Source organism: Jaculus jaculus, chromosome 4 (assembly GCF_020740685.1).
Source record: "Jaculus jaculus isolate mJacJac1 chromosome 4, mJacJac1.mat.Y.cur, whole genome shotgun sequence".
Classification (NCBI taxonomy): Eukaryota; Metazoa; Chordata; class Mammalia; order Rodentia; family Dipodidae; genus Jaculus; species Jaculus jaculus.
The window spans coordinates 5,203,090-5,230,234 of record NC_059105.1 but is presented as its reverse complement, the minus strand read 5'-3'; the positions used below and the strand labels follow the sequence as shown (position 1 = coordinate 5,230,234).

Sequence of the window (27,145 nt, the reverse complement as noted above, 5' to 3'; positions counted from 1 at the left end):
CACTTTCACTTAAAAGGAAAGCAAAAATAGCATAAGTATATTCTTGGGCTTCACACAAGTCTCATCAAACACATATTGTTAAAAAGAAACTCATTTATTTATTTATTTACACCTGTGTGTGTCAGGGTCTCTTTCCACTACATCTGAATTCCCATCCAGCTTTGTGTGGGTAGCTAGAGAATGGAATCCAAACTCTAGGCTTTGCAAGAAAGCACCTTTATTTAACTGCTGCATCATAATCCCAGTCCCTCCAATGCATTGATATTTCACTATTGATATGAAATAAGATAGCAATCCAGCATGGGAACCCTCTAAAAATTCAAGTATATATAGGAAGATGTTTTTCCAGTATTTTAATTTCAACAATCACACAATTTTAGAGAAGAAGGTGAGTGGCTTTATCTGGTTCAACTGTCTTATTTTAGAACTCAATTCAGGATCAGTCAATTGATACATATCTAATCTCAGCCTATGCTTCATCCATTCACAAGTTCATTCATTCTCCCACTCATTCCTCTCACTGGATCTTTTCTCTGTTTGTCTGGGAACTGGAAGGCAGGCCCTCTGTGCTCTTGAGTGAGGTATGGCATGTAGTGAGATGCCAAGAGAGTTAAAGTCCCTGCTGTCCAACAGACTCGACCAGCCTCATTATTTCCTGACCTAGAACTGAATTCAGGTGATTGTGAATGAAGACAAAGTCAGATGGGTGATCCCATAGAGATCCAAACTAGAATATCACTGAAATGTGAACAAGGCAGAGTGGACTCTGAGTGATGGAGATTTTGAAAGACCATGTAGTCTTTCTACTGAGCTAACCTACACTACAAAGCAGAAAGGTAGATGCATTGGAAGGGAGCGGCGCTAGGTGAAGGTCTTGTCTTCTTGATGAGATTCTGTGTTTCTTATTCTCAGTACTGTGGACAGAAGATGTCTTTCTTGAAGAGGACTGGGAGGAAATAACAACTGTGTTTTATTTTTGCCTCTCAGATGTTGATGGCGGGATCTTCATGCCCTGAATTCCTTTTAACTATCCTTAATGGTCCAATTCACAGCCAAACAAGTGGACAACTCTCCTATGAGTTCTACAAAGTTGAACTGCTTGCAGATCAGCCTTGTACTAAAACTCACTTTTTTTAGAGAGAGATTTTATTAGATTAATAGACAGAAATAGGAGAGAGTATAAACAGCTCCTGACCATAAGAAGGCAGGAGAGGGTAATTTCCTTCAGTTACTTCTTGAAGAAAAAAAAAAAGCATTCATGCTGTCTTTGCATTTAGTTGCTTAAAAACGTTTAGGTAAAATGAGTGTTGGGGATTAGGAGGAGAGTTTAACCTTTTATGATGACCCTGAGTGCCTTCCTTCCACCTTCTCTCCTCATCTATTTCCTCTAAATGAGTCCTTGGCCATCATATTCTTTTCTGTTGAACATTCAAATCTTGCTGACATACTGCTACCAGCCAAGGCCAAGAGAAGGAAAAACGACCAGTTCAATCTCAGCTTAGGCCCTACTGGTTCTACATGACCTTTCAGAGGTCTTTGCCATTTCCTATAAAAGGGGGAGAATGATGGTACTTAGGGCTTGGGAAGGATGTAAAGACAGCTTATAAAGTCTAGCACATAATAATACTCAGATAAGATTTTGTTGTGTCATTTGTTACTCTCTATACACTTATGAATACATGTCAAAAATTGTTTAACACATTAAAATCAAAGTGATAGATGCATATATATTTTACAATTCTTTTTGTGAAAAGTATCCTCTCTATTCCATCCCTCCTGAACTCTCTGTCTTCATTTCTCTTTCTCTTAGTATCCTGTAATCTACTGATTACCATTAGACATTTCCTCGTGATGGAAGGTGAAGCTTTTGCCTTCTCCTATTCTCGTTTTCTCTCTCTTCTCAATTTTTCTATATCTTAATTTTAGTAACACCATTTAGGTTTTGCTTGGTTATGAATAGATAATGATTAGGCAATAGAAATCGCATTGTACAGTATGATATTTTTTTTCTTTACAATCTATTCTTACTAGATTTAACTCTTCCCTAGTGTGATATATGGATTATTTTACAAGCAATATTCAACCTTCCCCATCTCCATAGGAATAATTTTCTTCTCTTCCCCTTGTCTTTGAGTTTGGCTATGTTATTTCTTTGGCCATGAGATATTAATGGAGAACACAGGTAGGAGTTTGTAGTGTGCTTGTGTAGAGGGTTGGCCCTCTTGCCTACGTTAGACGTTGTTCTGATGACATTGTACTCTGAGGCTAGCCCAATGGCTAGAGAGGAGTGAAAGATGCACGAAAAACATAGGCCAAACTGGTTAAGCTATTTCCTGGCCCCCTCCTGCCCCCGATGATCCTCTGTGTGATGCACCTGGCTCTTGTGGTTTGAATGAAATGACTTCCATGGTCTTGTGTGTTTTGAATATTGATCCCTATCTGGTGGCAAACTAGGAAGATCGTGGAGGTGTTGGGAAGTGGAGCCTTGCTGAAGATGTGTGTCTCCCAAGGAGGAGCTTGAAGTTTATTTGTTAAGTCCACTGGATGTTTAGGGATAGCTCACTTAAGCTACTATTTTCCTACTTCTGTGGAGCTGTGACCCCGGTTGCATGCTCAGGCCTGTCATGCTTTTCCCTGCCACAGTGAAACTTCTCTTCAAAAGTGTAAGCTGAGGGATACATGGCTCAGTGGTTATGGAATCTGCCTGCAAAGCCTAATGACCTGGGATCAACTCTCCAGTATCCATGTAAAGCCAAATGCACAAAGTGATCTGGAGATTGTAGTGGCTAGATTCCCTGGCATGCCCATTCCCCCACCATCTTTGCAAATAAATAAATGAAATTTTTAGAAAAAAAAACCACTATAAGATGAAATAAACACTTTACTCCCACATTCTGCTTCTGGCCAGGTGTTTTGTCTGAGCAACAAGAAGGTGATTGCTATAGCTACATATCACTGAACTTTGGCAGTTGATTCTTCACTTGCTCCATTGAGGCTATTCTAATGAAGTTACTACTCCTGGGAGATTTATAAAAAACAAACAAACTCACCTGCTTACAGTTCTTTAGTGTTGGAAATTTAAGAGTAACATGTCAGCAAATTCGGTGCCTGGGGATGTCTGAGTCTCTTAGATGGCATCTTTTTCTGGTTCCCCTCATGAAAGAATATACTCAATCCTCTTTTGTAATAGCACCAACCAATGAGGGACCTTATGACCTGATCACTTCTGGAAAGGTCTACCTCCCAACACCAACCCCCTGAGCATTAGGTCTCACCATGTGAATATGAGAGGACTACAGAATTTATATCACAGCAACCACTACGTACCAAAAGTAAGCTTCTACATTTTTTCACTTAGTTTTCTTAATAGCTAGAACATTCAGAAGGCCACTAAAACTAGTATTTTTCATGTCATTAAACACAGTGCGCCTTTAATTAATATACATTAACATTATATGTACGTGTATATATGCACATACATACATTCAGACATACATACATACATACATACATACATACATACATACATACATACCAGGAATACTAGGAGGTGTCTTGTTTAAATCATCTCCTTCAATGAACCGATGCTTTCTTCAAATTGCTTAATCTATCTCCATTTTTTGGCCTTTGGTTCCCTTTACCCAATGTCCACTTGTTTATTGATTTCACCTCTTATTTGTATAGAACATATTTTCTGTAGCTTTCTTTATTTTTTATTTTTAGTAGCTTTCTTTAAAAAAGGTATTTGGAAGACAGCTTTAGACATTGCTAATTTGAAACAGATCTTATTCTGATCCTTACTTTTGACCAGTTATTTGTATATAGGGCTTTCAAATGACAAGAGGAGTTCTAAGTTTGATGATGTCACTCTAATCTTATCTAGCTACCAACACAACTACTGAGTAGGTTATGCTGTTCTGGCTCTTTCTGTTTATTTGTTTGTTTCTGGGGCTTATTTTTATTGCTAGAAACCATAATTATTGTCTTACTTTTATTTGTTATTTCCTCTTCTTTCTATTTTTTACTTTCTTTTGTTTATTATTTTTATTTATTTACTTGAGAGTGACAGACAGAGAGAGAAAGAGGCAGATAGAGAGAGGGGGAGAGAGAATAGGTGTGCCAGGGCCTCCAGCTACTGCAGATGAACTCCAGATGTGTGTGCCCTCTTGTGCATCTGGCTAACGTGGGTCCTGGGATATTAAGGCTCGAACCAGGGTCCTTAGGCTTCACAGGCAAGTGCTTAATCGCTAAGCCATGTCTCCAGGCCTTCTTTCCATTTTTATCCTACTTCTCAGGAGCTTCCCCTTAACTTTATCTCTCAACACTTCATAAGCTTTTTTGAAAATTTTGACTATCCAAGTTTTAAGTTCCAACACTTCTACTCCTTTCTCATTGCTTAAAACATGTCTTCTTGTGTCATGAATGTATTGCTTTTCTTATTTTGCCAATTATAAGCTGTTTAAGAGTTGATTTATGTGTGGAGAAATTACTTTTGTTCCCTATGTTTTGCATGTCTCTTTATTATTAGCTCTCATGTTAGGAACTCTTTTGACTCCCTGTACTGGTTATGAATCAAATCCATTTTTCTTCATCTATTACAGTGAACTGCTTGCCTTCTTGGTGATAGGGCAAAAAGATATGCAAAGGAAATCACTGGCTGCAGGTGATAGAAGTGGCCAAGGTAAATGGATGGAGGGAGTGAACAGGCATTTGGTGCAGTGGGAGGATCTGATCACAGTCTAGGAAAAGTTAGGGAAGAGTGGTGAACGTTTCTATAATTTTTTTTAAATTTTTTATTTATTTATTTGAGAGCGACAGACACAGAGAGAAAGACAGGTAGAAGGGGAGAGAGAGAATGGGTGCGCCAGGGCTTCCAGCCTCTGCAAACGAACTCCAGACGCATGCGCCCCCTTGTGCATCTGGCTAACGTGGGACCTGGGGAACCGAGCCTCGAACCGGGGTCCTTAGGCTTCACAGGCAAGCGCTTAACCGCTACGCCATATCTCCAGCCCCGTTTCTATAATTTTAAAAATCTTTTATTTATTTAAGAGAGAGAGGGGGTGAGGAAGAAAATGGGCACACCAGAGCCTCCAGCCACTGCAAATGAACTCCAGATAAATGCATTCCCTTTTATATCTGCCTTATGTGGGTACTAGGGGATTGAACCTGGGTCCTTAGGCTTTGCAGGCAGGCACCTTAATCACTAAGCACCGAGTTTCTATAAACATTTTAAAGGCTGAGTGAACTGTATAATAAAAAATGACTTTAGATAAATATATGAGAGTGGGGTGATTTCTCAGGGGGGAGGTGATAATACAGGAGAAACAGTCGTCAGGATGATTATAGGTGTTAGATTGGAGACACTTCCAAGAATTAACTGGGAGGAGAAAGTAGCTCCCAGTTGAGAGGGACACTGTGAGACATTTGTAACAGATCATTTAATTATTAACTTCTGCTATGGGGAGTCTTCAAGAAGATCTGAGTTAGTTATTCTCAGCTGGGGAAAGGAAGGAAGGAGATATAAGTGCTTTAGGAAGATGCATAAAACAGGAATTTTTGTTTCCACATTAACCTGTACAATCAGAGCTTCCAACAATGAGATGTGGGTATGGGAACATTTTTGAAAAGGCTCCAGATGATTCTGAATGCCTCCAAAGTTAAGAGGCATTTAAAGATGAGCAAACGGAGGCTAGGAAGCAGCAAATGTATTCTCCAATATTCTTGAATGTGGCAGAGTTAGATCTGCAGGTTTGTTTTAGCTTGCAGACTGGAATCTTCCTCCTTTCTAAGTAGGTGAAAATGTTGCCATCTGACTGAGGAATTCCAGGAAGGATCATAGAGAGGAGGTAAGAGAGAAAGAACACATGGCAGAAGAGGAAGTGTAGCATAAAATTGACATTTAAAATTAAATGGATAAGAAAGTGTGAGCTGATAGTATGAACATGAAACAACAATTAATGTTAACAAGGGGTCAACTACCAGCTGCCTGCGGGAACTTTTCATTAGTTGCTACCTTCTCTTATACTGGAAGGGGAACCCAAGGGATAAAGTGGCTAGTGGGGGACTGTAAGGACTCACTGCTGCTCCCAGTGGCACCTGAGAGACTTGCATCCTCCTACATAGAGGATTTTCATCATTGCCCTGCCAAGTGAATCCTGCTCAGAAGCTACAAGTCGTGGCTCTGGTGCAACTTTTCAAAAACATATATTTTTCTTTATTTATTAGAGAGACAGAGAGGTAGAATGGGCACTACAAGGTTTCCGGTCTCTGCAAACGACCTCCAGAGTCATGTGCCACCTTGTGCATCTAGCTCACGTGGGTCCTGGTGAATCGGATCTGGGTCCTGCGGCTCCGCAGGCAAGCTCGGTAAAGGCTATGCCATCTCTCCAGCCCAGGAGCACCTCTTTGCTTTCTCAGCGACTGCGACTATGGGCTGGTAACAGATTCCCTAGTGGTGGCAGCGGGAGCCGCTCTCTGAAGCCCACTGCTCCCATGGATGCTACCCTTCAGGGCAAACTTCTGTCAACAGACTTGTCTACAGAAAGAAGCTTAAATCTTAGTGTTCCCAGGATTGCTGTGTCAGTTTCACTAGGCATATTGCTGCCTGTGTTTCCAATAGTTATGAGATTCCAGAGGCAAACAACCTGCAAAGTCAGTTTGAGGAGATAGACCTGATAATGAGCCACAGTTTGTCTTATGATGGTTACGGGACCTTATGCCACCTTCAAACTCTGATGAGGTTAAGTAATAGGGACGTGCCTATTCTGTTTTATTCAGACCTGTTCTTAAGTGATATCTCTTCAATGTAAGCTTTACAAATCACCCTATTATTATTGCTCATTTCTCATACCCACTTCTTAGCTCTCCTTTACAGAAATTATCATAATTTGTATAAACTTTGTAGAATTGGATCTTGCTATTTTTTAAAGGTATATTTATTTATTTATTTGAGAGAGAGAGAAAGAGAGAGGAAAAGAGGCAGGTAGAGAGAAAGAGAGAGAATGGGCTTGCCAGGGCATCCAGCCACTGGAAACAAACTCCAGACAAGTGGGCCACATTGTGCATCTGGCTTACATGGGTCCTGGGTAACTTAACCTGGGTCCTTTGGCTTTGCTGGCAAGTGCCTTAATTGGTAAGCCATCTCTCCAGCCACATCTTGCCATTTTTTTATGCACTGGGGATTGAGTCCAAAGCCGTTCACATGTAAAGCATGCCCTCTGCTGCTAAGGTACAATACTCTAAGCCATTTTTCTTGTTTTTTCTCAACTTGAAAACAGGCTCATGCAGAGAACGGTCTTTTTTGTCACTGTATACCCCAGCATCTAGCATCAGGGTTATAGCAGATGAGTAAGTGACTGCTGAGCCAATGAAGACTGACCAGGATATTGACAGCTACACAGAGATCCTGAGGTGGCCATATGGATGTGACTATAGTCTGGGTAATTTGGGACCACCCTTTCCAACCCAGTCTGGTTAGGAACAATGCTTAAGTGAATCATGGCATAATCATGTGGTCCTTGTCTCTAGACTAACCATTCTAATTTTTCTGACTTTATGACTTAAGTATTTCTTTTATACTGCAAACATTAGCAAAAAGATGCAGTAAATAAGCAAAAAATTTCTTGGGTGTATCTGTAATAGAAAATAATGTTTCCATAGGGAGGAAATGTAGTCAATAAAAGCTGGCTTAAAAGCATTGACAAATGCACTTTTAAACCAATTACCAGGCAGCTGAGAAGCATGAAGAGGTGAACTTCCCTTACATTCCTTTACAATTTACACTAGAAAGTTACGGATGCGTGTGTGTGTGTGTATGTGTGTGTGTGTGGTGTGTACATACTTGGAATGTGGCCTAGCAGCTGAGTACTTGCTTGATACGCACAGAGCTCTAGGTTCTAACCTTAGTAGTCTCCTCCCAAATGTTCTGACATTTTCATAGTATCTTAAATAAGCACACAATTGAAACAACACATTCTAAACCATAGTTCAGGAAATTAACATTAAGTATTTTTGCCTACATATACTTACCATTTATTACAATCTCAAAATATTCTGGGGCTGGAGAGAGGGCTCAACAACTAAGGCCTAGAGTTTGTTTGCAATGATGGTTATCCCTGATGTGCCCATTCTCTCTCCTCTCTCTCTTTAATAAATAATAAATGAATTAAAATATTTAAAAATATTATGATATGAACTTACAGTATCTTATTGAAACTAGTAACTGGTCTTTGCTGAATAAGTCAGGCAAGGCCATCTCTCTACCACTCTCCTGACCAGTGCTCTCCATGTTCACATGGTTGCTGGCAGTTAAAACCCTTTAAGTTGCTCTAGCGTTTTGTTGGAAACATATTTGAATGCCGGTGGCAGTAATAACTGGGAAATCGTGAGGAGAAAGGTGCATTGGAAGGAAGAATGGCCAGAGTGTGAGCCGAGCAGAAGAGATGCTGGTGGCTGGGATGATCACTTTGCATGTTAGACTGGTTTCTGTCGGGGTTTTAAGGGATCCTGAATGCAACAGAAAACCAGTGAGGTCAAAGACCTCAGATTAGGGGATGTTGTTGTAATTACATAAGCAGTTTCTCCTGTGGCATACTATTTCCTTCCTTACCCCAGCATCCAATTAATAATTACTCTCATTTAGTCTGAGTTCCTCCCACATCTGCACAGTTGCTAAAATAGGCCAATGTTTCCTTATTATTTGTTGTTGTTGCCACTGCCTGATTTCGGATCTCTGTCTCTGGGACCAGGAGCAAAGGCCTTCTCTGACGTCCTCAAGGCCGGGTCTCCTATTGCAGTCCATTCTGCCTCCTGACCCTCCTGGGTGGACAGACTTCCATTTTCTTTCATGACTAGAGAAGCCGTAGTACAAGCGTGCGTCTCCAAGCATTGAGTACACAGATGTCCATTGTCTCGTTGCACACATCATGTTTCCTGTTGTTCCTTTGAGCCTCACATGCACTGTGCTGTTGTACAAACATCTTAGTGCATAATCCCCGGCAAGAGGTTCTCTGCCACTTCAGAACATTAATAAATCATTCTAATACAAGAAGGGCTATGCCATGGGTTGATTTCACACTACACTGAAATTCCAACCTTCCAACTTCTCTACATTTAAGGTGCTAGGAACCAGGCACATCAGTGTGAGTGATGCTAATGCTTTTAGAGTACATGGAAAATTTAGAAGAACAATGTCAAACCACATGGAGGAGTCACTCTAGTCTCCTTGCTCAAAAGACAGGGCTTTGTGCTGTTTTCCAATTTTAGTGTCCCCCCCCCCCCCATCTCTGGTCAATGACCATGCATCGGTACTTTTCTCTGTCTGTCTGTATCAGAATTTCCCCTGGATGAACTGTTCTGAAGTAAGTATATGATGAGCACGCATGACAGAATATATGAATGTTTTCCTCATGCTTTGGGAGGAAATGTCTACCAAGAGGGGGTCTCTTCTGAGGGGATCCCTTTTGTTGTCAAACACTGATCTATTAAGCACTGATCTGTGGGCACATAAGCTTCATGCCATTCTCACTGGCTCTGTAAGTGAAATGAGTTTTAGTGATGTCAGAGTCGAAGGGTTTTCATCGTGTCTCCTCCAAGGAAAGATTTCATGATGGAATCCTCACCTGAGCTGTGCCGAAGGAGCTGTTTCCAGCCACTGCTTCTGTTTTCTTTTTGATGGTAAGAAATAAGTGTTAGGGGAAAGGAACATTAAACACAGAATTCCGAAGACTTGGTAGATAAATTTGATTAGAAAAAGAATTTACACAGGTGATCAGCTGAGAGCTGAAAAACTAATAAAAACCACGGCATCAGACTCTTCCATAGTACTTCCTCTGGGCCAGATGTTTACTTCTCAGGGAAGCCCAACAAAGAAGTTGCTACTGAGATCTTCAAAGTCCACATAAGAAGGAGGAGGCACAGGAAACTGAAGTCACTTGCACTAAGAAACGGATCTTGCGAGTGGCAATCAGCGTGCATTCCCTTCAGTCTGTTCTAGAGACCTGTGCTGTATTTTTTTAAAAGCATGGCTTGTTAGGTGTCAGAGTACATGTTATAAAGCACAGCACATTATCCATATAAACTGTACAACATGCTACAAGTACTGTGTTATACATATGTGTTACATATTTTATGCTATGCTTTTTAAGTGTATGTTGAATTAAATTATCAGTGTATTTCTTAACATAACTAAATATTGGGTACATTTTCAGCATTTCATTTTGTCATCAAAAATACATATTGCTGTTTTTCTTTTTAACCATGACTTTGTGATAGGATGGTGTCATCTGCCTCTCTGACTTCAGTGTATTTATGGATGGATGCAGGATGACAGCTGAGGATGGGTCTCTTCAAGGGACACCTAATATTGGGTCCAGTGGGTCATTTGGAGAAGGCCACAGAGAGTCTGAACAAAGAACAGTGGTGGTAGGCAGAGCTTGGTAGAGGGGTTCCTTGTGGGAAGAAAAGGTGAGGGAAGTGTGTTTTCTTTGGAAAAAATGCAAATCTCTGGGGCTTTGTTTGGTGATGGAGAAAGGACTATGGGAGGAAGAGACATCTCCAAAAGTGGTCTTCAGAGGAGCCATGCAGGAGCTGTGTCCCTAGGGGAAATCATGGATGCTGGAGATGGAGGCTCCAGGAAGCCCACTGGATTTGCAGTAGCCTTGATATTCTTGGGGTCTCTTGAAATTTTCTGCATGTGTATTAAACCTTGAAAGGTTTTATATGTGTGTTAATGTACGTCAGTTTCCCTTCGTAGTACTAAAACTTCTCCATGACATTGTGTGCTAAGAGGGGTTAATAACTCAGATAAGATACGTTCTGCCAGCTACCGGTACAGTACATGACATAGTGTATGGAAGCATCAGGGACAACTAGTCAATTAGCTTGTCATTTATTGTCATATTGTAATCTTCGTTTTGCTCATTACCTGGGCTCACAATATTGATCACAAGAATTTATCTTGTTTGTAGTATTTGTGCTGGGATATTTGTGCTCTGAATATCTAGGAAATGAACTTTCTTGGAAAATAGCATGGCCTGTGACCACTGTAAAATACTGACAAACTAAACGTGCTCTTCCCAGTACAGAATGTAAGAGAGACTTCAGTGGCAGAATCCCATCCCTGAGAGGAGTTCTATCCAGGTTCCTTTGGAAATTACAGGTGTGCACCATCAGCCCCCCAAAAGCTGTCATCCATCTGCAAATCTGTCTGCTGTGGGAAGAGGCAGCATTGAGAATGATGTGAACAGGGCAATAAACAAGGGTGATTTGGCAGCTCATGGGCCCCGTATGTGCATCTGTGCTTCTGTGCTACCCAACCTCTCCTTCCCTGCCCATTGTCTTTAATCTTGGCCTCTGAGGGTTAGCTGCAAGTGCTCTTTACCACTGTTTTTGCATAGTGATTGCAGAAAACTACAAGTGTCTATCACTAATTTAAAAAGCCAACTGTTTTAAGAACAATGATGGAGGACCTATTTATTCATGAAAGTGAGCACTGGACACACATAGTTAATAAGCAAACTGTGTCCATGCTTAAAAAAATGGAACAGAGCATTATGCTGGGCAACAAAGCACCCTAAGTAACTATTCGGGCATGAAGATAAGGCGCATGATGGAACTGGTGATCTGTGGAAATGGATGGAAATGTTGAAGGCATTTGTTTTGGATGTGAGCAAAACAGCTGATGCTTCTGTGGAATTAGTTATCCTTTAGGGAAAATAACTTGCCTGGGCAACTGTTTTTTACAGATGGTAGGCTTATTAAATAGAGCCTACTGAGTACCACAGGAATCACATGTTCTGAAGAAAGAGCAGCTTTCACAAGTATAATTCTAGCTGGAAATACTGTTGCTTGGCATGGAAAGCTATTGCTGAGATTTTACTATATGAAAACCAACGTCTACTAAATGAACAGATTATGTCTATCATCTAACAGTATGTTTGTAGGTATGCATACACATGTATGTATGCATGTATGTATATATGTATGTATCTATTATCCATCTATTTATTTATCTACCTAGTATTTCCAATTTAACTACAATTATAACTTTCTTTTTTTGAGATAGGGCCTCTTGTTGCCTACGCTGGCCTGGAACTCCTTATGTATCTGGAGATGATTGTTACTGAACAATGTCCTGACTGCTCATCCCCATGTGTTCTTGGCTGTGTGGAGAACAATGTTCTGATTGTTCATCTCTGAGTGTTCTCAGCTGTGCAGAAAACAAAATCCTGACTTCTCATACCCATGTGTTCCTGGCTGTGCAGAGAACAATGTCCTGATTGTTCATTCCTAATGTGTTCATAGCTGTGCAGAGAACAAAATCCTGACTTCTCATCCCCATATGTCCTTGGCTGTGCATATAGCAAATTCCTGACAGTTCTTTACTGGGCCATTGCTCAGCAATGTTTTCTTTTTCTTTTTTTTTGGGGGGCGGGGCAGTAAATAGCCTAAAAGGATGTATCTATTCTCTTCCTTCCCCTTTGCAAAGAGCAGGTCTTTTATAAAAGCAGTGAATTCTCTAAACTCGGTGTTCCTTGGTTGCCACACAAGCTCTCCACAGGCATGACACACATGTAGAATTCATCTGTGCCGTCCTCATGGTTCTCTGGGAGAAGCGCACTGATCACTGATTCTGACCACTGCTGATTCTCTCAGACCCAGCAATCCCATGTCATCTCCCAGTGTCCACCCCAGGATCCACCACTAACATTCTGGCTTGAAATAGGGTGACGTCACGTTTGCCGAGGGGATACGGCAGGAGGTCAAGTGCGAACGCTAGATGGAGGAAAGAGGGGCTGATCCTGGATAAACTTGGCCGATAGTCGTTACTGGGATTGTCAGGGTGCGAGGCTTGGTTGCAGTGGGTTTTGTTTGCTGTAGTGGACACGGTAAGGAGATTTTTGCAAATTATGCCTATAAACAAGCTGCAGGGGACAGTTGGTAGAAGCAGCAAGGGACTTATAGGAGAACCCTACTTATGATAGACTGTGGTTTTTTAATTGTGTCTGGCCCTTCTTTAGGTCATGATTTTGCAGCTTTTGATTGTGCACTATATTGGGACACTCTTGGGGTGCCATTGTCCCTTCTGCTATGGAGAATTATAGGGGAGGGGTAGAATAGGAAGGTCCTCCAGCCAGGCTGTCTCAGGGAGCTCAGGATGGCTCTGTTACTGAGCAGAGCTTTCATGGTTGTCCAAATAACATCCCTCCTTGCACTCCACAAAATTATCACAAGTCAGTTTTACTCTCGGAATAGAACGGCACCAGGTGGCAATATGTGGGTATGGAGGACAAATCACTAACCCTGAAAAAGTTCTAGAAGATGAATGATGATTAAGCTGAAACTTGGACAGTGAGGAAGAATCAGCCATGCGAGACGGGAGTGGAAGTTTTGGTAGTTGACTAAATTCTATCAGAGCCATGGGACAAATCTTCAAATGGCTTCTTTCTTCCAGAAGGTTCCTGTGGCTCAGGTTTGAAGCCCATAGTTCCCACAGCGACTGAAATACTCCCTTAGCAAAACAAAACCCTACAGAACTAGCAGAGAGGAGAAGGGGACAGATAACTTTTTCTAGTTATTAACCCTTGAACCAGAGCCATAGATGCTCTGAACAGTTCTTTTTCATTTTGTTCATGTTTTCTTTTGTATTTTGCCTCTAAATGGTTTCCTAACAGTATGTGCCTCACTTGGCTGAAAAAAATAAAATAAAATAAAAGCCTGTGTTCAGATGCATCAAAGACTTGCCATCTCGGTGCCCACGAATATCTGACCACGCCATCAATCACGGGTTAAGTCCTCTACAGCATGGTTGCAATTGCTGTGCTTATCTTCCTCTCTCTCTCTCTCTCTCTCTCTCTCTCTCTCTCTCTCTCTCCCTCTCTCTCTCTCTCTCTCTCGCCTCACCTCGACACAAGGTAATTCATTGTCTATAAAATGGTAATTTGTGCCTCTGTGAGGTTTATCCTCTTTTAAAAAGGTGATCCAATTACCCTCTGTCAAGCTGTGCAGAGTGCAGATGCAAAGCTCCTCACCCTCCACAGAGAACCGAGCCTGGAGAGGAGCAGTCTGAGGCCCAGGTGCTTTCGCTGGGGGAAGGGAGGGGACCGTGGAGCCGAGCTCGGGGCTGGGATAACTGCACCGTTACTTGCTTGTGCATAGCATTGACTGTGACAAATCACACTCATATCCTTTTCCACACAAGGGGAGCATACTTCCTGGCTGCGCTAGTGGAGCTGTTTGGAGCGAAAGGAGCATTCATTCTTCCATAATAAATTCTATTTCAGCACAAATTTATCAGAGCAGATAATCACTGCACAAATCACAAACTGCTTTTAATACTCATTTGAACTAGGCTAGCAAGCGAGGGGACTTGGTCTGGTAGGGAGTTTAAAATGTGCTGCTCTGCTGAGAGAGACTCACCCTTTTCCTCACTCACCTGTCCTGCTGGTTATCTGCTCCTTAGCATGACCGTTGTCTGCCCTCACTTAATGTGGAAATTCAGACCCAAGTACGTGACTTTCAACTTGTACAGCACAGGCCCGGGGATATGGCTCAGTGCGTATGAGTGTGTAAGCACGAAGACCTGAGGGAGTCCTGAGTTTGATCTAGGGATCTAACGCACCTATGCAAAAATCTGGGTGTGGCCATGCACACCTGTAACAATGCTCACAGTGTGTGGGATGGAGAAAGTATCCCCATTGCCCAATGGTCAGGCAGTCAGAGCAAAAATGGCAGCTCCCGGTTCAGTGAGAGACTTTGTCTCAAGTAAATCAGAAAAGCAGTAGAGGAGGAGGCCTCATGTTTCTGTCTGGCTTCCGCAGGTACACAAGAGGCGCCGTATCTGTGCACACATCCATGCACACAGCCTACAACCACAGCACACAGCCTACAACCACAGCACACAGCCTACAACCACAGGACACAGCCTACAACCACAGGACACAATCTACAACCACAGCACACAGCCTATACACCCGTCAACCGAGAAAAACAGACTGTGGGGAGACTCAACAATCTCTTTCTTGTCACACCATGATATCAGGGCGGGAGGATGTTCTATTGTTCTGTTTCAACATGGGGTGAAAAAGAACTAAGATAAAGCAGGAATGTTTGTATCTTCCTTTTGTACATGGAAAAAGGCTCTGTTATCTCATTCCCATTGGCTCAATGACAACAGCGGAATGATGGTTGCTTCCAATTAGAGTAAATATGGGTTCATTTTTTTTTAGATTCAAGAAAGCTGATAAAACTGCATTGTAAGCTAACATTTACTAAACATAAAATTGTACACTGTACAAGAAATCTGAAAAGAGAGATACTCCATTTTATATGCTCGATTAAAATCATCCTGGTTGGGAAACGGATAGTCTCCTGAGATGCGAGGTAGCCAGCCATCAGGCAGCTGATCGCATAGACAAGCCTCCTTCAGTCATCCGTTACGTAACTAAGCGCCCTGCTTCAGAGCCGGAGTAACTGATCCAGTCACTGACAAGCCTTCCAAAGGGCTCTCAGTAACACTCATCTCCTCTGTTGCGAGTATGTGGGTCAGCGTTCACTTGAAAAATGGGTTCTGTTAAGAAAAAAAAGATGTTGATTGAGGGCATATCCAGAGCGGTATATGAACTATTCATGGACAGGCAGGTAAAGAAATGGAAATCTATTTGGGACCCTGTGGGCTTTAGACATTCCTGAAGTTGGTTAGAGTCGATCAGGATGATTATTTCCATGACCTAAAATAACAAAAGGTACTTGTAACATTACCTTTAGCAGATCTTTGTATTTCCAATCTCTAACACTTTTTCTCACTTCAGGTGTTTGATTTCTTTGGATTTTAATATTTCCATGACTTTGAGACTTGATGGACTTCAGCTATAGAGTTGCAGCCATAAATACCTACAACTCTCAGAATCATTTTTAGATATAAATTTGTATACTTTTCTTAATATAAATATTAAAATAAGTTTGTGAACATATGTGTTTGCCTTTGGCTATGTGTCTACACCTGCCTAGAATTTCCTGCTTATCTTTTATTGTCCAATTAATTTTCCTCTTTTTTCAAATTATTTTTTCTGATTTTTTTTTTTATTTATTTGAGACAGAGAAAGAAGGGGGGAGAGAGAGTGAGAATGGGCGCTCCAGAGCCTCTAGACACTGCAAACGAATTCCAGATGCATGTGCCACCATGTGCATCTGGCTTACGTGGGACCTGGAGAATTGAACCTGGGTCCTTAGGCTTTGCAGGCAAGTGCCTAAACCACTAAACTTATCTCTCCAGAACAATTTTCCTCTACTTTTGGGGCTATAATTAAATTTTTCTACTTTCTGAGGAAATGACTTGAGTATTCAGTTTTTCTCCTCACACTCACTGACCAGAAGTAACTCTTCTTTCTTCTGCCAGTTTCCTTTATTCATGACTGTGATGCCGATTTGTCATACTCTGGAGAGTTGACAGATGGAAATCTTCACTTTGCTCACCTGGGCACCTTGTAGTCATGGGCTCTGATTTATCTAGCTTTTAGAAATTTATCTGTAAAGTGTATGCATTTGGGTTTTGTTCAGATGATGTGTTCATTGTAATATTAGAAGCATATTAAAACACCATCAAGGCAAAGCTGACCAGCCTTACCCTTTTCTAACCTCCTTCCCTCTCACATAATGCAGCTGGTGGCTGTCAGTTTAATGGCTTGGTGTTCATCACTGTGCTTTTTTTCTCAGAACATATCTATGTCTATGTGCATATCACAACTATCTATCATGTGTCTGTTATCCATCCATCTACTTCCTGTCTGTCACTCTATGCATCTAATGTGGAGACAGACATTTAGGAATTCTAAAAATTGTTTTGTTACGATGGGATGCTTCTTTTTGTACTACAGCCTGGTTTTAGCATGGATATGGCATGATTACTATTTTTCCCCATTTCTCATGTACATTCCAAAATTTCAATAAAAAGGATCTTAAAACATGTTGGAGTTTTCTTTTCTAACATACAGGGGTAAGGATTTCAGGGGGTGTGGTGGTTTGAATCAGATGTCCCCCATAAACTCAAGTGTTTCGAATGCTTTGTCCTCCAGCTTGTGGAAATTTGGAGGTGGAGGCTTCCTGGAGGAGGCATATTGTTGGGGCAGGCTTAAGGGTGTAACAGGCAGCTCCCGCTTGCCAGAGCTGGGCTCACTCTCCTGCTTCTGTTCTCCATCTACAGTGGTGGAGGTGATGTATAGCTATGCTCTCCTTTGCCAACATGAAGTTTCCCCTCAAGAGTGTAAGCCAAAGTGAATGACTTTTCTCACATTATCTCAGCTTCTTTGGATCGAGTGCTTAGTCCCAGCAATGAGAAGGTAACTGCAATAGTGAGGGGACAGGAAGCAGGAAGGAAGTGCTGCCTTGATTGTCTTTTTGCTTGGTTGTGACTGCTCTTCTCCTTGCCCCTCCCACACACCTTCCCTGTAATGTAACGCAGTCCCAGTGCTCCTGTGTTATCAGCAGAGCCTCCCATCCTTTGGGCTGAGGTAACACTGACTTACACAGGACTCATTGTGTCTCCGGACTTATCAGACTGTTTATTTCTGTCATTGTGATTCTGAAGCTTGCTCCATACTGATTGTCATTTTCAGCTGTTTTCATGAATTCAATCCCAAAAGTAAGATTTATGGTTTGAAGAATGCTTCAGTAACTTAAATTTAACAATTGCTTGGATTTCCAATTTAACAGAACAGAACAATTTAAAATCCATTAGCAATATGTGAAGACCTTTCTACTTGCCTCCACAGGTATACAGCTCCTGTAAGGTTTGCTGTCATCAGAGAGCGGCACACATTGGGGAAGGCTTCCGGAAGCAACATATGGATCTCCTGCCTCTTTTTTTAGTTTATTTGTGTTTAGTGGGCTAATTGCATGTACATGTGTGAAGAGGTTTGTGTGTGTGTGCGTGTGTGTGTGTGTGTGCGCACGCGCACACACGTTTTCTCCTTCTCACTAAGCCAGAAGTATTAGTCTTGAAAAGAAATCATTAATGTACTGCTTTATATTCATGAGCAGCTAAGACATGGTGACATAAATAAATGCCTGATCCCCAGGAATCTTAATGGATCAATGGGTAGCTCATATTTTATGGTGAGCCACAAGCCTACCCAAATTTATTCAAAGAATCAATAAGCACATAATTTCAAAGCAGGCTGTTTGAGTGTACCCTTCCACCACTGACCCACAGCCACTCATTTTCATATGCTAAGACACAAACGTGCTGTGCTCAGAACCATGGGGACTGAGAGTTTACACACACCAGTCCATCTGCGGATGACCGCAGCGAAGCTATGTTAGTATTTACCCTATCATCACTTACAATCTTTAACTTTATAAGATGAAGAACTTGGATCAAAAGCCAACTGATACTGAAGCTCTGGTCTAGTGACCTCTGGGTAATGTAGGATGGAGCCACTGTGAGGTTGTGCACGCAAAGAGGAAAGCAGCAACAGTAACACAGGAGGGCTTCATGCTTACTTTGCAAAAGTCACCATGTCAGTGAACAAGGGTGACCTGCTGCAGTTACCTCAAGGTCAAGCTTAACCTCAAGCTCCAATCATCATTAATGAGCTCCTGTCACCTCAAGCCAAGTAACTGTGGTAAGACCATTTGGTAATAAATAGTACCAATACAAAAATTCCTACAACTATAAATTATGATTGATAATACATTAAGTACACAAATCTTATGATAATTTGTATAATTTGTTCTTATTATAGGCCAGAGTTCATATCCTATATGATAAAAAACTTAATCTTGAATTCTGGGAAGCCTTTAGCAGTGCACCATTGATAGCATGTGAACTCACTTCTATTTGATGTGGTCCTGCTTTATTTTGTCCTTCTCTTCTCTCTCTCTCAACTTACTCTGCTATTCATTTTGCCCTTTCTCCCTCATTCTTTTTCATTAATTAACATGCATTCCTACTGATCAGGTTTATGTTCTGCATGAGATAACCAACGTTGTCAAAGAAAAATGAGATCATTTTATTCCAAAGCCAAGAAAACATTTTGATTCCCAGAGGCTATGACTGTCACAGTTATGATGAAGCTACGAGAAGTAACTCAATGTCTGGATAAGCAGGATGAAGCCACGACATCTGAAAGGAAACATACATGACAGAAAACCAGCACAAAACTTGGTTTCAAAGACATGCAGGTTATTATAATAACCACATTAACCTATTCTGCTATTATATGCAGTAATCTTTTATTAAATTTTTTCTTATATACAGACCTGTCTTATTTTAAATTAGTAAGAACTTATAGCTCCAATATATGCCCCTCATAAAGGATTTCTTCAAGTTCAAATCCCACTAACAGGGATATGTATCCTCTATCACATATCTTTAAGTTTCCAAGGTCTTGATTTCTTTCTCTAGCACATTAACAACTGTTTGAACCACTCCCTGCATGCAAACCGCATGTGAGATCTTCATCACAGTGGCTTTTGTGACTTGTAGTAGGCTGCAACTCACAGGCCATAGTCAGTGGGAGGGCACGTTACAGTTTACAGAACTAAAAATACTGTTAGTAATTACAACTTTGAGAAAATAAAAACGAATTAACTTCATGCAGGAACCAACATCACTCTTCCAAAGATGCCAGATTATTCTTCGTAGGGAAAGCAATGCATCCACCTAGTTCTCAAATGTAAGTCAGGGGAAGGCTGGGAAGCAGGTAATTTAGCAGGACTTGTGGAGCAGCAAGTTCAATTATGAGGTGCCAGCAGTGAGGGGAAAGGAATTCTTTGGTTAAGATGAATGCGCAATAGGAGAATACATGGAAAATTATTATGAGAAAATAACTGTGATAAATATTTCAATATAAGCCATACATGTAAGTAAATCCATTATTGGACAGAAAAGTTATCACATAAAGGAGAACACTCTCAGTTGAAGATTTGATGGTGGGGAATAAAAAGTCCTTCAGACACTTGACTTAAAAATCCAATATAATAGCTGAGTGTGGTGGCACACACCTTTAATCCCAGCACTTGGGAGGCAGAGGTAGGAGGATCGCTGTGAGTTCAAGGCCACCCTAAGACTCCATAGTGAATTCCAAGTCAGCCTGGGATAGACTGAGACCCTACCTTGAAAAACAAACAAACAAACAAACAAACAAACAAACAAACAAACAAACACCCAGTGTAATTCTGCAAATGCATCCCTATGTTTTGTTCACACTAAACTGTTAATCCAGAGAAGCATTGCTTATCCTTCCAAGTCTGTGCTTTTTGCTCTAGAACAGAGGATGGCAGATTTTCTTTTTTTTTCTGTGAAGGGCCATATACCAAGAGTTTGAGGTCTGCAGGTCATTGAGTTTTGTTATATTTACTTACCTCTCTCTCTCTCTCTCTCTCTCTCTCTCTCTCTCTCTCTCGCCCCCTCTCCTTTTCTCTCCTATCCTTTCATTTCATTTCATTTCCTCTCTCTTGGGCATCTGGCTTACGTGTGTACTGGGGAATTGAACCAAGGTCCTTTGGCTTTGCCGGCAAGGACCTTAACCGCTAAGCAATTTTTACAGCCCAGGGATATATTATTTTAAAATCAATGAACCACTTAAGGTCTTTAGCAGAAATTCTGGTGAGATTCAATGGATATCAACTCTTCTTTTAATGAAATTATACACAAGATCATGTACACTTGGAGTAGACAAGCCCTCACAGGGTTATCTGTTTGCCACCTTCCTCTAGAGGTGTGCGTCCCTGTGATGCTGTGGCCTGTTACATTACGGTAGTCTTTTTCAGGGAAATCAAAATGGTGCAAAAATTTCCTCAGTAATCACGTAATAATTTCAGCACTTCTCTTGTTACAGGAATCACACATAATTAGGAAAACTATTTTTTTCATTGAAAAATAAAACAGACCAGTAGTTGCACTTTACTGTCTCCAGTCAACCCTCTCTCAGGTTCCTCCAGAGAAATGAAACAATGGACCACGTCTGTGAATTGAGTAATTCGTGTCTACTGGATGGAGCTGTAGAATGCAGCAGCAGTGGCTAGGAAGCCGCTTCTCCAAGGTATGATGGGAAAGTACTTGTCTGTTCATTTTCCATAGTTGGTGAGTACCGTTAATCCCTTCCTGGCCTCAATCATTTCTCAGTGTTTCTAAGCATGAGTGTGGTTACCACTGGTTATGCTACTAAGGTGCATTTGCTTTACAAATAGGAGAGTATAGACTATGTGTGCTGGTCACTTCTGTAATCCAAGCACTGGAGAGGCTGAGGCAGGAAGATTGTCAGTTTAAGGTCAGCTTGATCTGCATAATGAGACTGTCTCAAAGCCAAAAACAAAACAAAACAAGCCAAAAAAAAAAAAAAAAAGAAAGAAAAAAGAAAAAAACAGCCAACCAACCAACCAAAAATCCCAAACAGAAATCCTTACACAACTTGTTTCATGTAAGTTGAAAACCTCTATTATATATATATATATATATATATATATATATATATATATATATATATATATATATATTAAATTTTTCTCTAAGAAAATGTCAGATTCACTCACATCATATTTCTAAGTACTTGTATATTAACATTGTTTATTATGGGCTGGAGGGATGGTTTAGTACTTAAGGCATTTGCCTGCAAAACCAAAAGACCCAGGATCAATTTCCCAGGACCCATGTTACCTAGATGCACAAGGGGGCGCAAGCATCTGGAGTGCATTTGCAGTGGCTGGAAGCCCTGACATGCCCATTCTCTCTCTCTCTCCCTCTTTCTCTGATAAATAAATAAATAAAAATATTGAAAACATTTTGTAATATTACCTAAAAGTTGGTACTAACGTTTCGTTTTGAAATAGAAGATGCGATATAAATTTTCACGCACCACAGGAATGTATTATTCTGCCTTGTCCTGTGAAGCTTGGTTTTAGAATTTCTGAAATGCTTTCCACTGCTTATTTTTGAGACGTGCTTTAGTAGTCTAAAAGCCCAAGTGAACTTTATGTAGGAAACTAATTCCCATGTCAGTTTTCAGGCACATGAACAGGCCTCAGTTTCGACTCTTCTTTAAGTCAAGGAGATTTTTGCTATAGGAGGAGGAAGAGAGGGTCGTACTAGACACAGGAAAAAGACATCTCAGGAGATGAGTTGAAGGCAGAAATGCAGTGAGTAAAGCTCAGTTGTTTTGAGAGCAGTTTGGAACCTCAGACTCTGACTGATGGATTCTCCTTGACATTACTGAGGCAAACCACAATTACCCACTTACTGGCTCTTAGGTCATTCAACAAAATGTATTTCCACAAAGTTTTGAAACTGTGGCAGTCTGCTGAGTTAACAGAACACCACTTTGAAGGTCAGTATAAAAAATAAATATATGTATATGTGCAGCAAAAATATGCTGTTCTCACTAATTAAGCAAAACCTTCACTGTCTTCCAGTATTGCACTGCCAAGAACAATGAATCAGCTTTTGAAAAGAGTTGCAATTGGAAGGAGATTTTGAGCCACATTATCTAAAGCCACTTGGGAATTTGTGGTGATAAATGAAATATGAGTGTTAATTTTAATGTCCGTGTGTCAGCCTGCTATGCCATTGATCAGTATCATTAGCCAAACCTGCAGCAATATTTCTTTAGTAAAGATATGTATCAACCCTTTATTTTTTGGTTCAACATACACAAAAATCCTGATGGTTTAAAAAACACACAGCTCTCTTGTAGGCTGACAACATGCTTACATTGGGACAAGTGAGAAGTTTCTACAGACAATGTGGCCTGGTACCAATGAGTAAGACAAGAGGATGACTCAGCTTGAGGTACTCAACGTGTTTCTTCCTTTACCAATCCTTTAACATCTAAGGATTTTCAATCCAATAATTATATTGCAAGTGAATGCAAACAGTACCAAAGGGAACATTTTATAAGTCATTTTGTGGCGTATTTTGAAATTCTGTCTTTTAAAGTTAAGCAGTCGGTGTCATGCGATTACTTTTAGTGGTTGATTTGGACACTGAGTGACTCTTGCTAAGTGCTTTCAGAATAATATTTATATAAACATGTTCTGAAGCTGAACACCATGTATTAAAAGGTGAGACATTTAATGCCTCTCAGAAAGAATATTTCATTTTTTGGGTAACTTTTATACATATATTCAATAATTTTGGATAGGGGTACAGTTTTTCTCAGGAGAAGTTTCAGAACAAATTGGTCTCTCGTATCCCAGGCTAGCCTTGAACTTGTTATACCGATAAGAACATTTTTCATGTGCTTATGTGTGTGGTATATGTATATATGTTTGTATTCATGTATGCACATGCATGTGTATGTGTAGCACACGTGTGCATATGCATGTGGGGTCCAGAGGTTGATGTTGGGTTACCTCTTTGATGGTGCTCCACTTATTTACTGAGTCAGGGTCTTTCAGGTGAATCACAGCTCACTACTTTGGTTATCTAGCCAGCAAGCTTGTGCCAGGGATTCAACTATCTCAGCCCACTCAGTGCTGGGACTGCATCACAGCCACCTAGGGTTCCTGGCAGTGGCTGGGGATCAGAATGCTGGTCCTCATGGTAAATGCTTCATCCACAAAGGCACCTCGCAAACCGAAGATCTTGGGCTTTTGGTCTTCCTGCTTCCACTCCTCCCCCACGTTCTAGGGCTACAGGGATATGCCTGGTTTATAAGGAACAGAAGGTCTAACCTAGAGCTTCAAGCATGCTAGGCCAGCCCTCTACCAACTGAGCAACATCCCCAGCCCCATGTAGGAAGAATTTCTATATAAACATGACAGTCTTGATTTTATAGAAAACAACCTAAAGTGTAATTATCTAAGATATATGCAATATTGCTTTCAGGTCTTGAAGATAGATTAATAATGCTATCTTTATGAGTCAAATTAATATGAGAATTTTGTATAGAGAAATTATATCTTTTATTGAAATTTTCATAAAGCAAGTTGAGCAAGTGCTTCCCTCACTGTGGTAAGAACTGGTGAGTCTGGTTTTACACGAGTTTGGCTTCATGTTCCTGGTAACTGGAAGACATCTCTTTATGGTCATTGTGTTCCTCAGCTGAAAAACAAATGGCACAGACCATCTATGATCTTGGCTAAATTCATCTCTCAAGTTCTGCCATTTCACGAAAGGAAGCTTTAGTCATTCAGGTTGTCAGAGTAAAAGAATGTGTGTACATATGGTGTAAATACATCCAGCAGGGTATCTCTAAATTTTTTTGATCTATTTTTTTTATTTACTTATTTGAGACAGAGAGAAGGGGAGAGAGTAAGTGAGAATGATGATCCCACTAGACTGTGGGAAATGAATACTGTGTGTTTCCAGTGTCAAAGTGTGCCAGTGACAGAATGCTTTTTTGTTGTTGTTGTTTTTATTACCCTGCCATTTTGTATGGTGCTTTCAAAATTAGGATGATGGTGGTGAATCAGCCCCTTTGGATTTGATATCCAGTTCAATTACAAATAAGAGCACTCGTCTTGAGTTAGATACTGAACTGACTCAGCCACCCCCACAGGAATTACAGAATGTGAGGTGTCAGAGGGAGAATTGAGGATAAAGTTTTTTGTACCAATGGAAAGTTAAATTTAGGAACTAGGTGCTATAGAAGGTCTCTGGAGGAAAGATGTCAGTGCTTTCTCAAGTTTCCTGGTGATAACTCTGGCCAAAGTTTGGCCACTTATAACTTTTACTTTCCATTGCTCCCTCCTTTATAGTGTCTGGCTGTGTAATTGACTATCCGCTTCCTAGACGGCTGGGTTTTCTCACTCCATTCAGAATTGAATTTACAAAGAAGGTATTAATTGCTATTTAATCTCTCGCCACTGAATCCAGCTTGCTTTCCTCAAAGACTTCTAGCCAGCAACTAGTATTTCTGGACAAGAGATTTAAAAAAAACACTAAAAGTCCGGTATTTTTGCAAAGAAAGAGATTTTCCTGAGAATGTTGCTGACTCTGTCTTTCTTCTGCTGTGAGACTCTGCCCTGTGGAATGGATTCCATCTTCTCTCCTCCAGGTCTGCTTGCCTTGCTGTATAAAAAGCCTCCTTATCTCATTTCAGTTTTATTTATTTTTTTCTTTTTTTGTTTTAAATATAAAGGCTGGCATACAACTTACCTCCAGGAATAGCTCAGAGCTGATGCTCTCAATTTAGTCAGGAGAAATACATTACATTTTTTCCTCTCTGGAAACACTCTGGCCAATCGTTATAATGAAGATGCCACAAGAGCTCGATGATTTCAATCACAACGAAGCACACAGCATTATAGAGAACCTAGCAACAATCATTTTAAACACCCATACTACGTCCTCACACTCTGAGCTTTAAGAGTTTCCTTGTTTATTTCTAAGACCATCTCTTCCCTCACCAGGTTTCTGTATGTAAAGTAACAGCCCCAGTATATTAAAATTCATGCCTGTTTATTTCTGAGGTTGAGTTTTCAAATCATAGCAACAACTCCTAAAAAGGCTGGAGAATCTGTGTCTGATTTTCATACTAGAAAATACCTTCTAGCACAGAGTATAAAACATGTAGGAAAGGATCCAAGGGGACTGTTGGTTTAAAAAAAAAAAAGAATTCATCCTATGCTACAATTCTCTTTCAGAATGCTATTCTTCATCATTTTTCAAAATATACATCTGTTGCTCTACATAGAATTGATCAAAAAAGTCATCTGTCCAAATGAGCAAAGCAGAAACCTTCCCTGTCTGCTCTTTGTTAACAGCATGTGAGCTATTTATATATTTTCAAAAGCATACGTTCACAACCATGCATTGAAATGAGTTATTGTAAAGCATCAGATTTTCCTTTGAGCATGCTACCATGCTCCAGTTTCTCTCCTTTACTAGACAATCTCCCCGAGGTTTCAGCATACTCACAGAGGCACAGTTTTCAGACTTGTCTTCCACAAAGCCAATCTGGCAGGGCGTCCTCTGACTCTGCAGCCAGTAGTCTGTGGATTCCAGCAGGCTGTTGTTGCGAAGAACCTGGGGGAACCCAGACAACCTCCTCAGTGCCCATCGGCGGCTTTCTACCTAAGCAGACAGCTCTCTTCTGACAAGCCTGTGCGTGTTTTCACTTTTCCTCTGAGCAACTGAACAATAAGGAAAAAATACCTCAAAGGATCATAACACCAGTAGAAGGTATAAATTATCCACCAGAAATTGCCTGGAGAGGAATGCATTGATGTTACCACTGGTCTTCCTTTTCTCGTCAAGTTCAACACCAGTAAATGTGGACGTGTGTGTGTGTGTGACCTTTGCATAATGTGTAATCAAATGATTGTTTTGGGGTTTGGCCCAGTTGGCAATAAAATTTCATTTAGAATTATGTTATTTTACAATTTATGAACTTTTGATGTTTTACAAATGCATGCTCTTTTCTTTATGGTGCAATAAGGATTCTTTAGTTTTTTAACTTGTGTAAGAAGGCCACAATTTTTTAACTGGTGTGAGAGAGGGTACAATTCTTCTTGAACCCCTAAGGTACCATTTTTTTGTTGTTCTTTTTATACTATGTTTTTAAAAATTATCCAGAGTAACTCAGTGACATTAAAACAACCATTTTTCACTTAGAAATTGCATAGAAAATAAAAAATAACTTTGAACACATAAATTAACAAAGCAAACCATAACTGACAAATGTGCTATTTGGGGGCTTGGAAATTAAAGCAAGGGCAAAAGCATATTTCAGCTAAATATTTTGAAGCTGTGACTTCACAAATAACCAAATGATTCAGCTTTGAGTATGTCTTATGTCTTACCCAATATTGAGTTCTTTACATTGTATTTAAGACTTGCAATACCATCTTGGTACTCAAAAGCATGTGTCTGCTAATATATGCTACTCCCTTCATGTCGTCGGCAACATACCAGATTCATTAAGTTTGGTTTAGTGCTTCTAAAATAGAAAGATACTTCAATTACACCTTATTCATACAAGAAAGGATTATCTCTTTTACTACGTAGGAAAAGGAATATGTTACTTTTAAAAAACATTTTTTAGTATTTAAGAGAGAGAAATAGGCAGAAAGGGATGGTGGGAGAAAGGGAGGAAGGGAGAGAGGGAGGGAAAGAAGGAGTGGAAAGAGAGAGAGAGAGAGAATGGGGGGCTTATAGCCACAGCAAAGTAACTCGAGATGCATGTGCCACCTTGTGTGTCTGGCTTAT

General features: G+C 40.5%; 1 protein-coding gene across 7 annotated transcripts in view; it reads right to left on the bottom strand.

Annotated features, from left to right (window-relative positions):
- LOC101598203 (SPHK1 interactor, AKAP domain containing) overlaps window positions 1-27,145 on the bottom strand; it is a 139,431-nt gene that overhangs the window by 51,148 nt on the left and 61,138 nt on the right. For 5 of the 7 annotated variants that reach the window (XM_045147250.1, XM_045147251.1, XM_045147255.1 and 2 more), the window contains exon 3: window positions 25,856-25,963. The exons of the other annotated variants lie outside the window; for them this stretch is intronic. In XM_045147250.1, coding sequence (XP_045003185.1) covers window positions 25,856-25,963 — 108 coding nt within the window. The remainder of the gene's footprint in view (window positions 1-25,855; window positions 25,964-27,145) is intronic. 7 annotated transcript variants of the gene reach the window in all.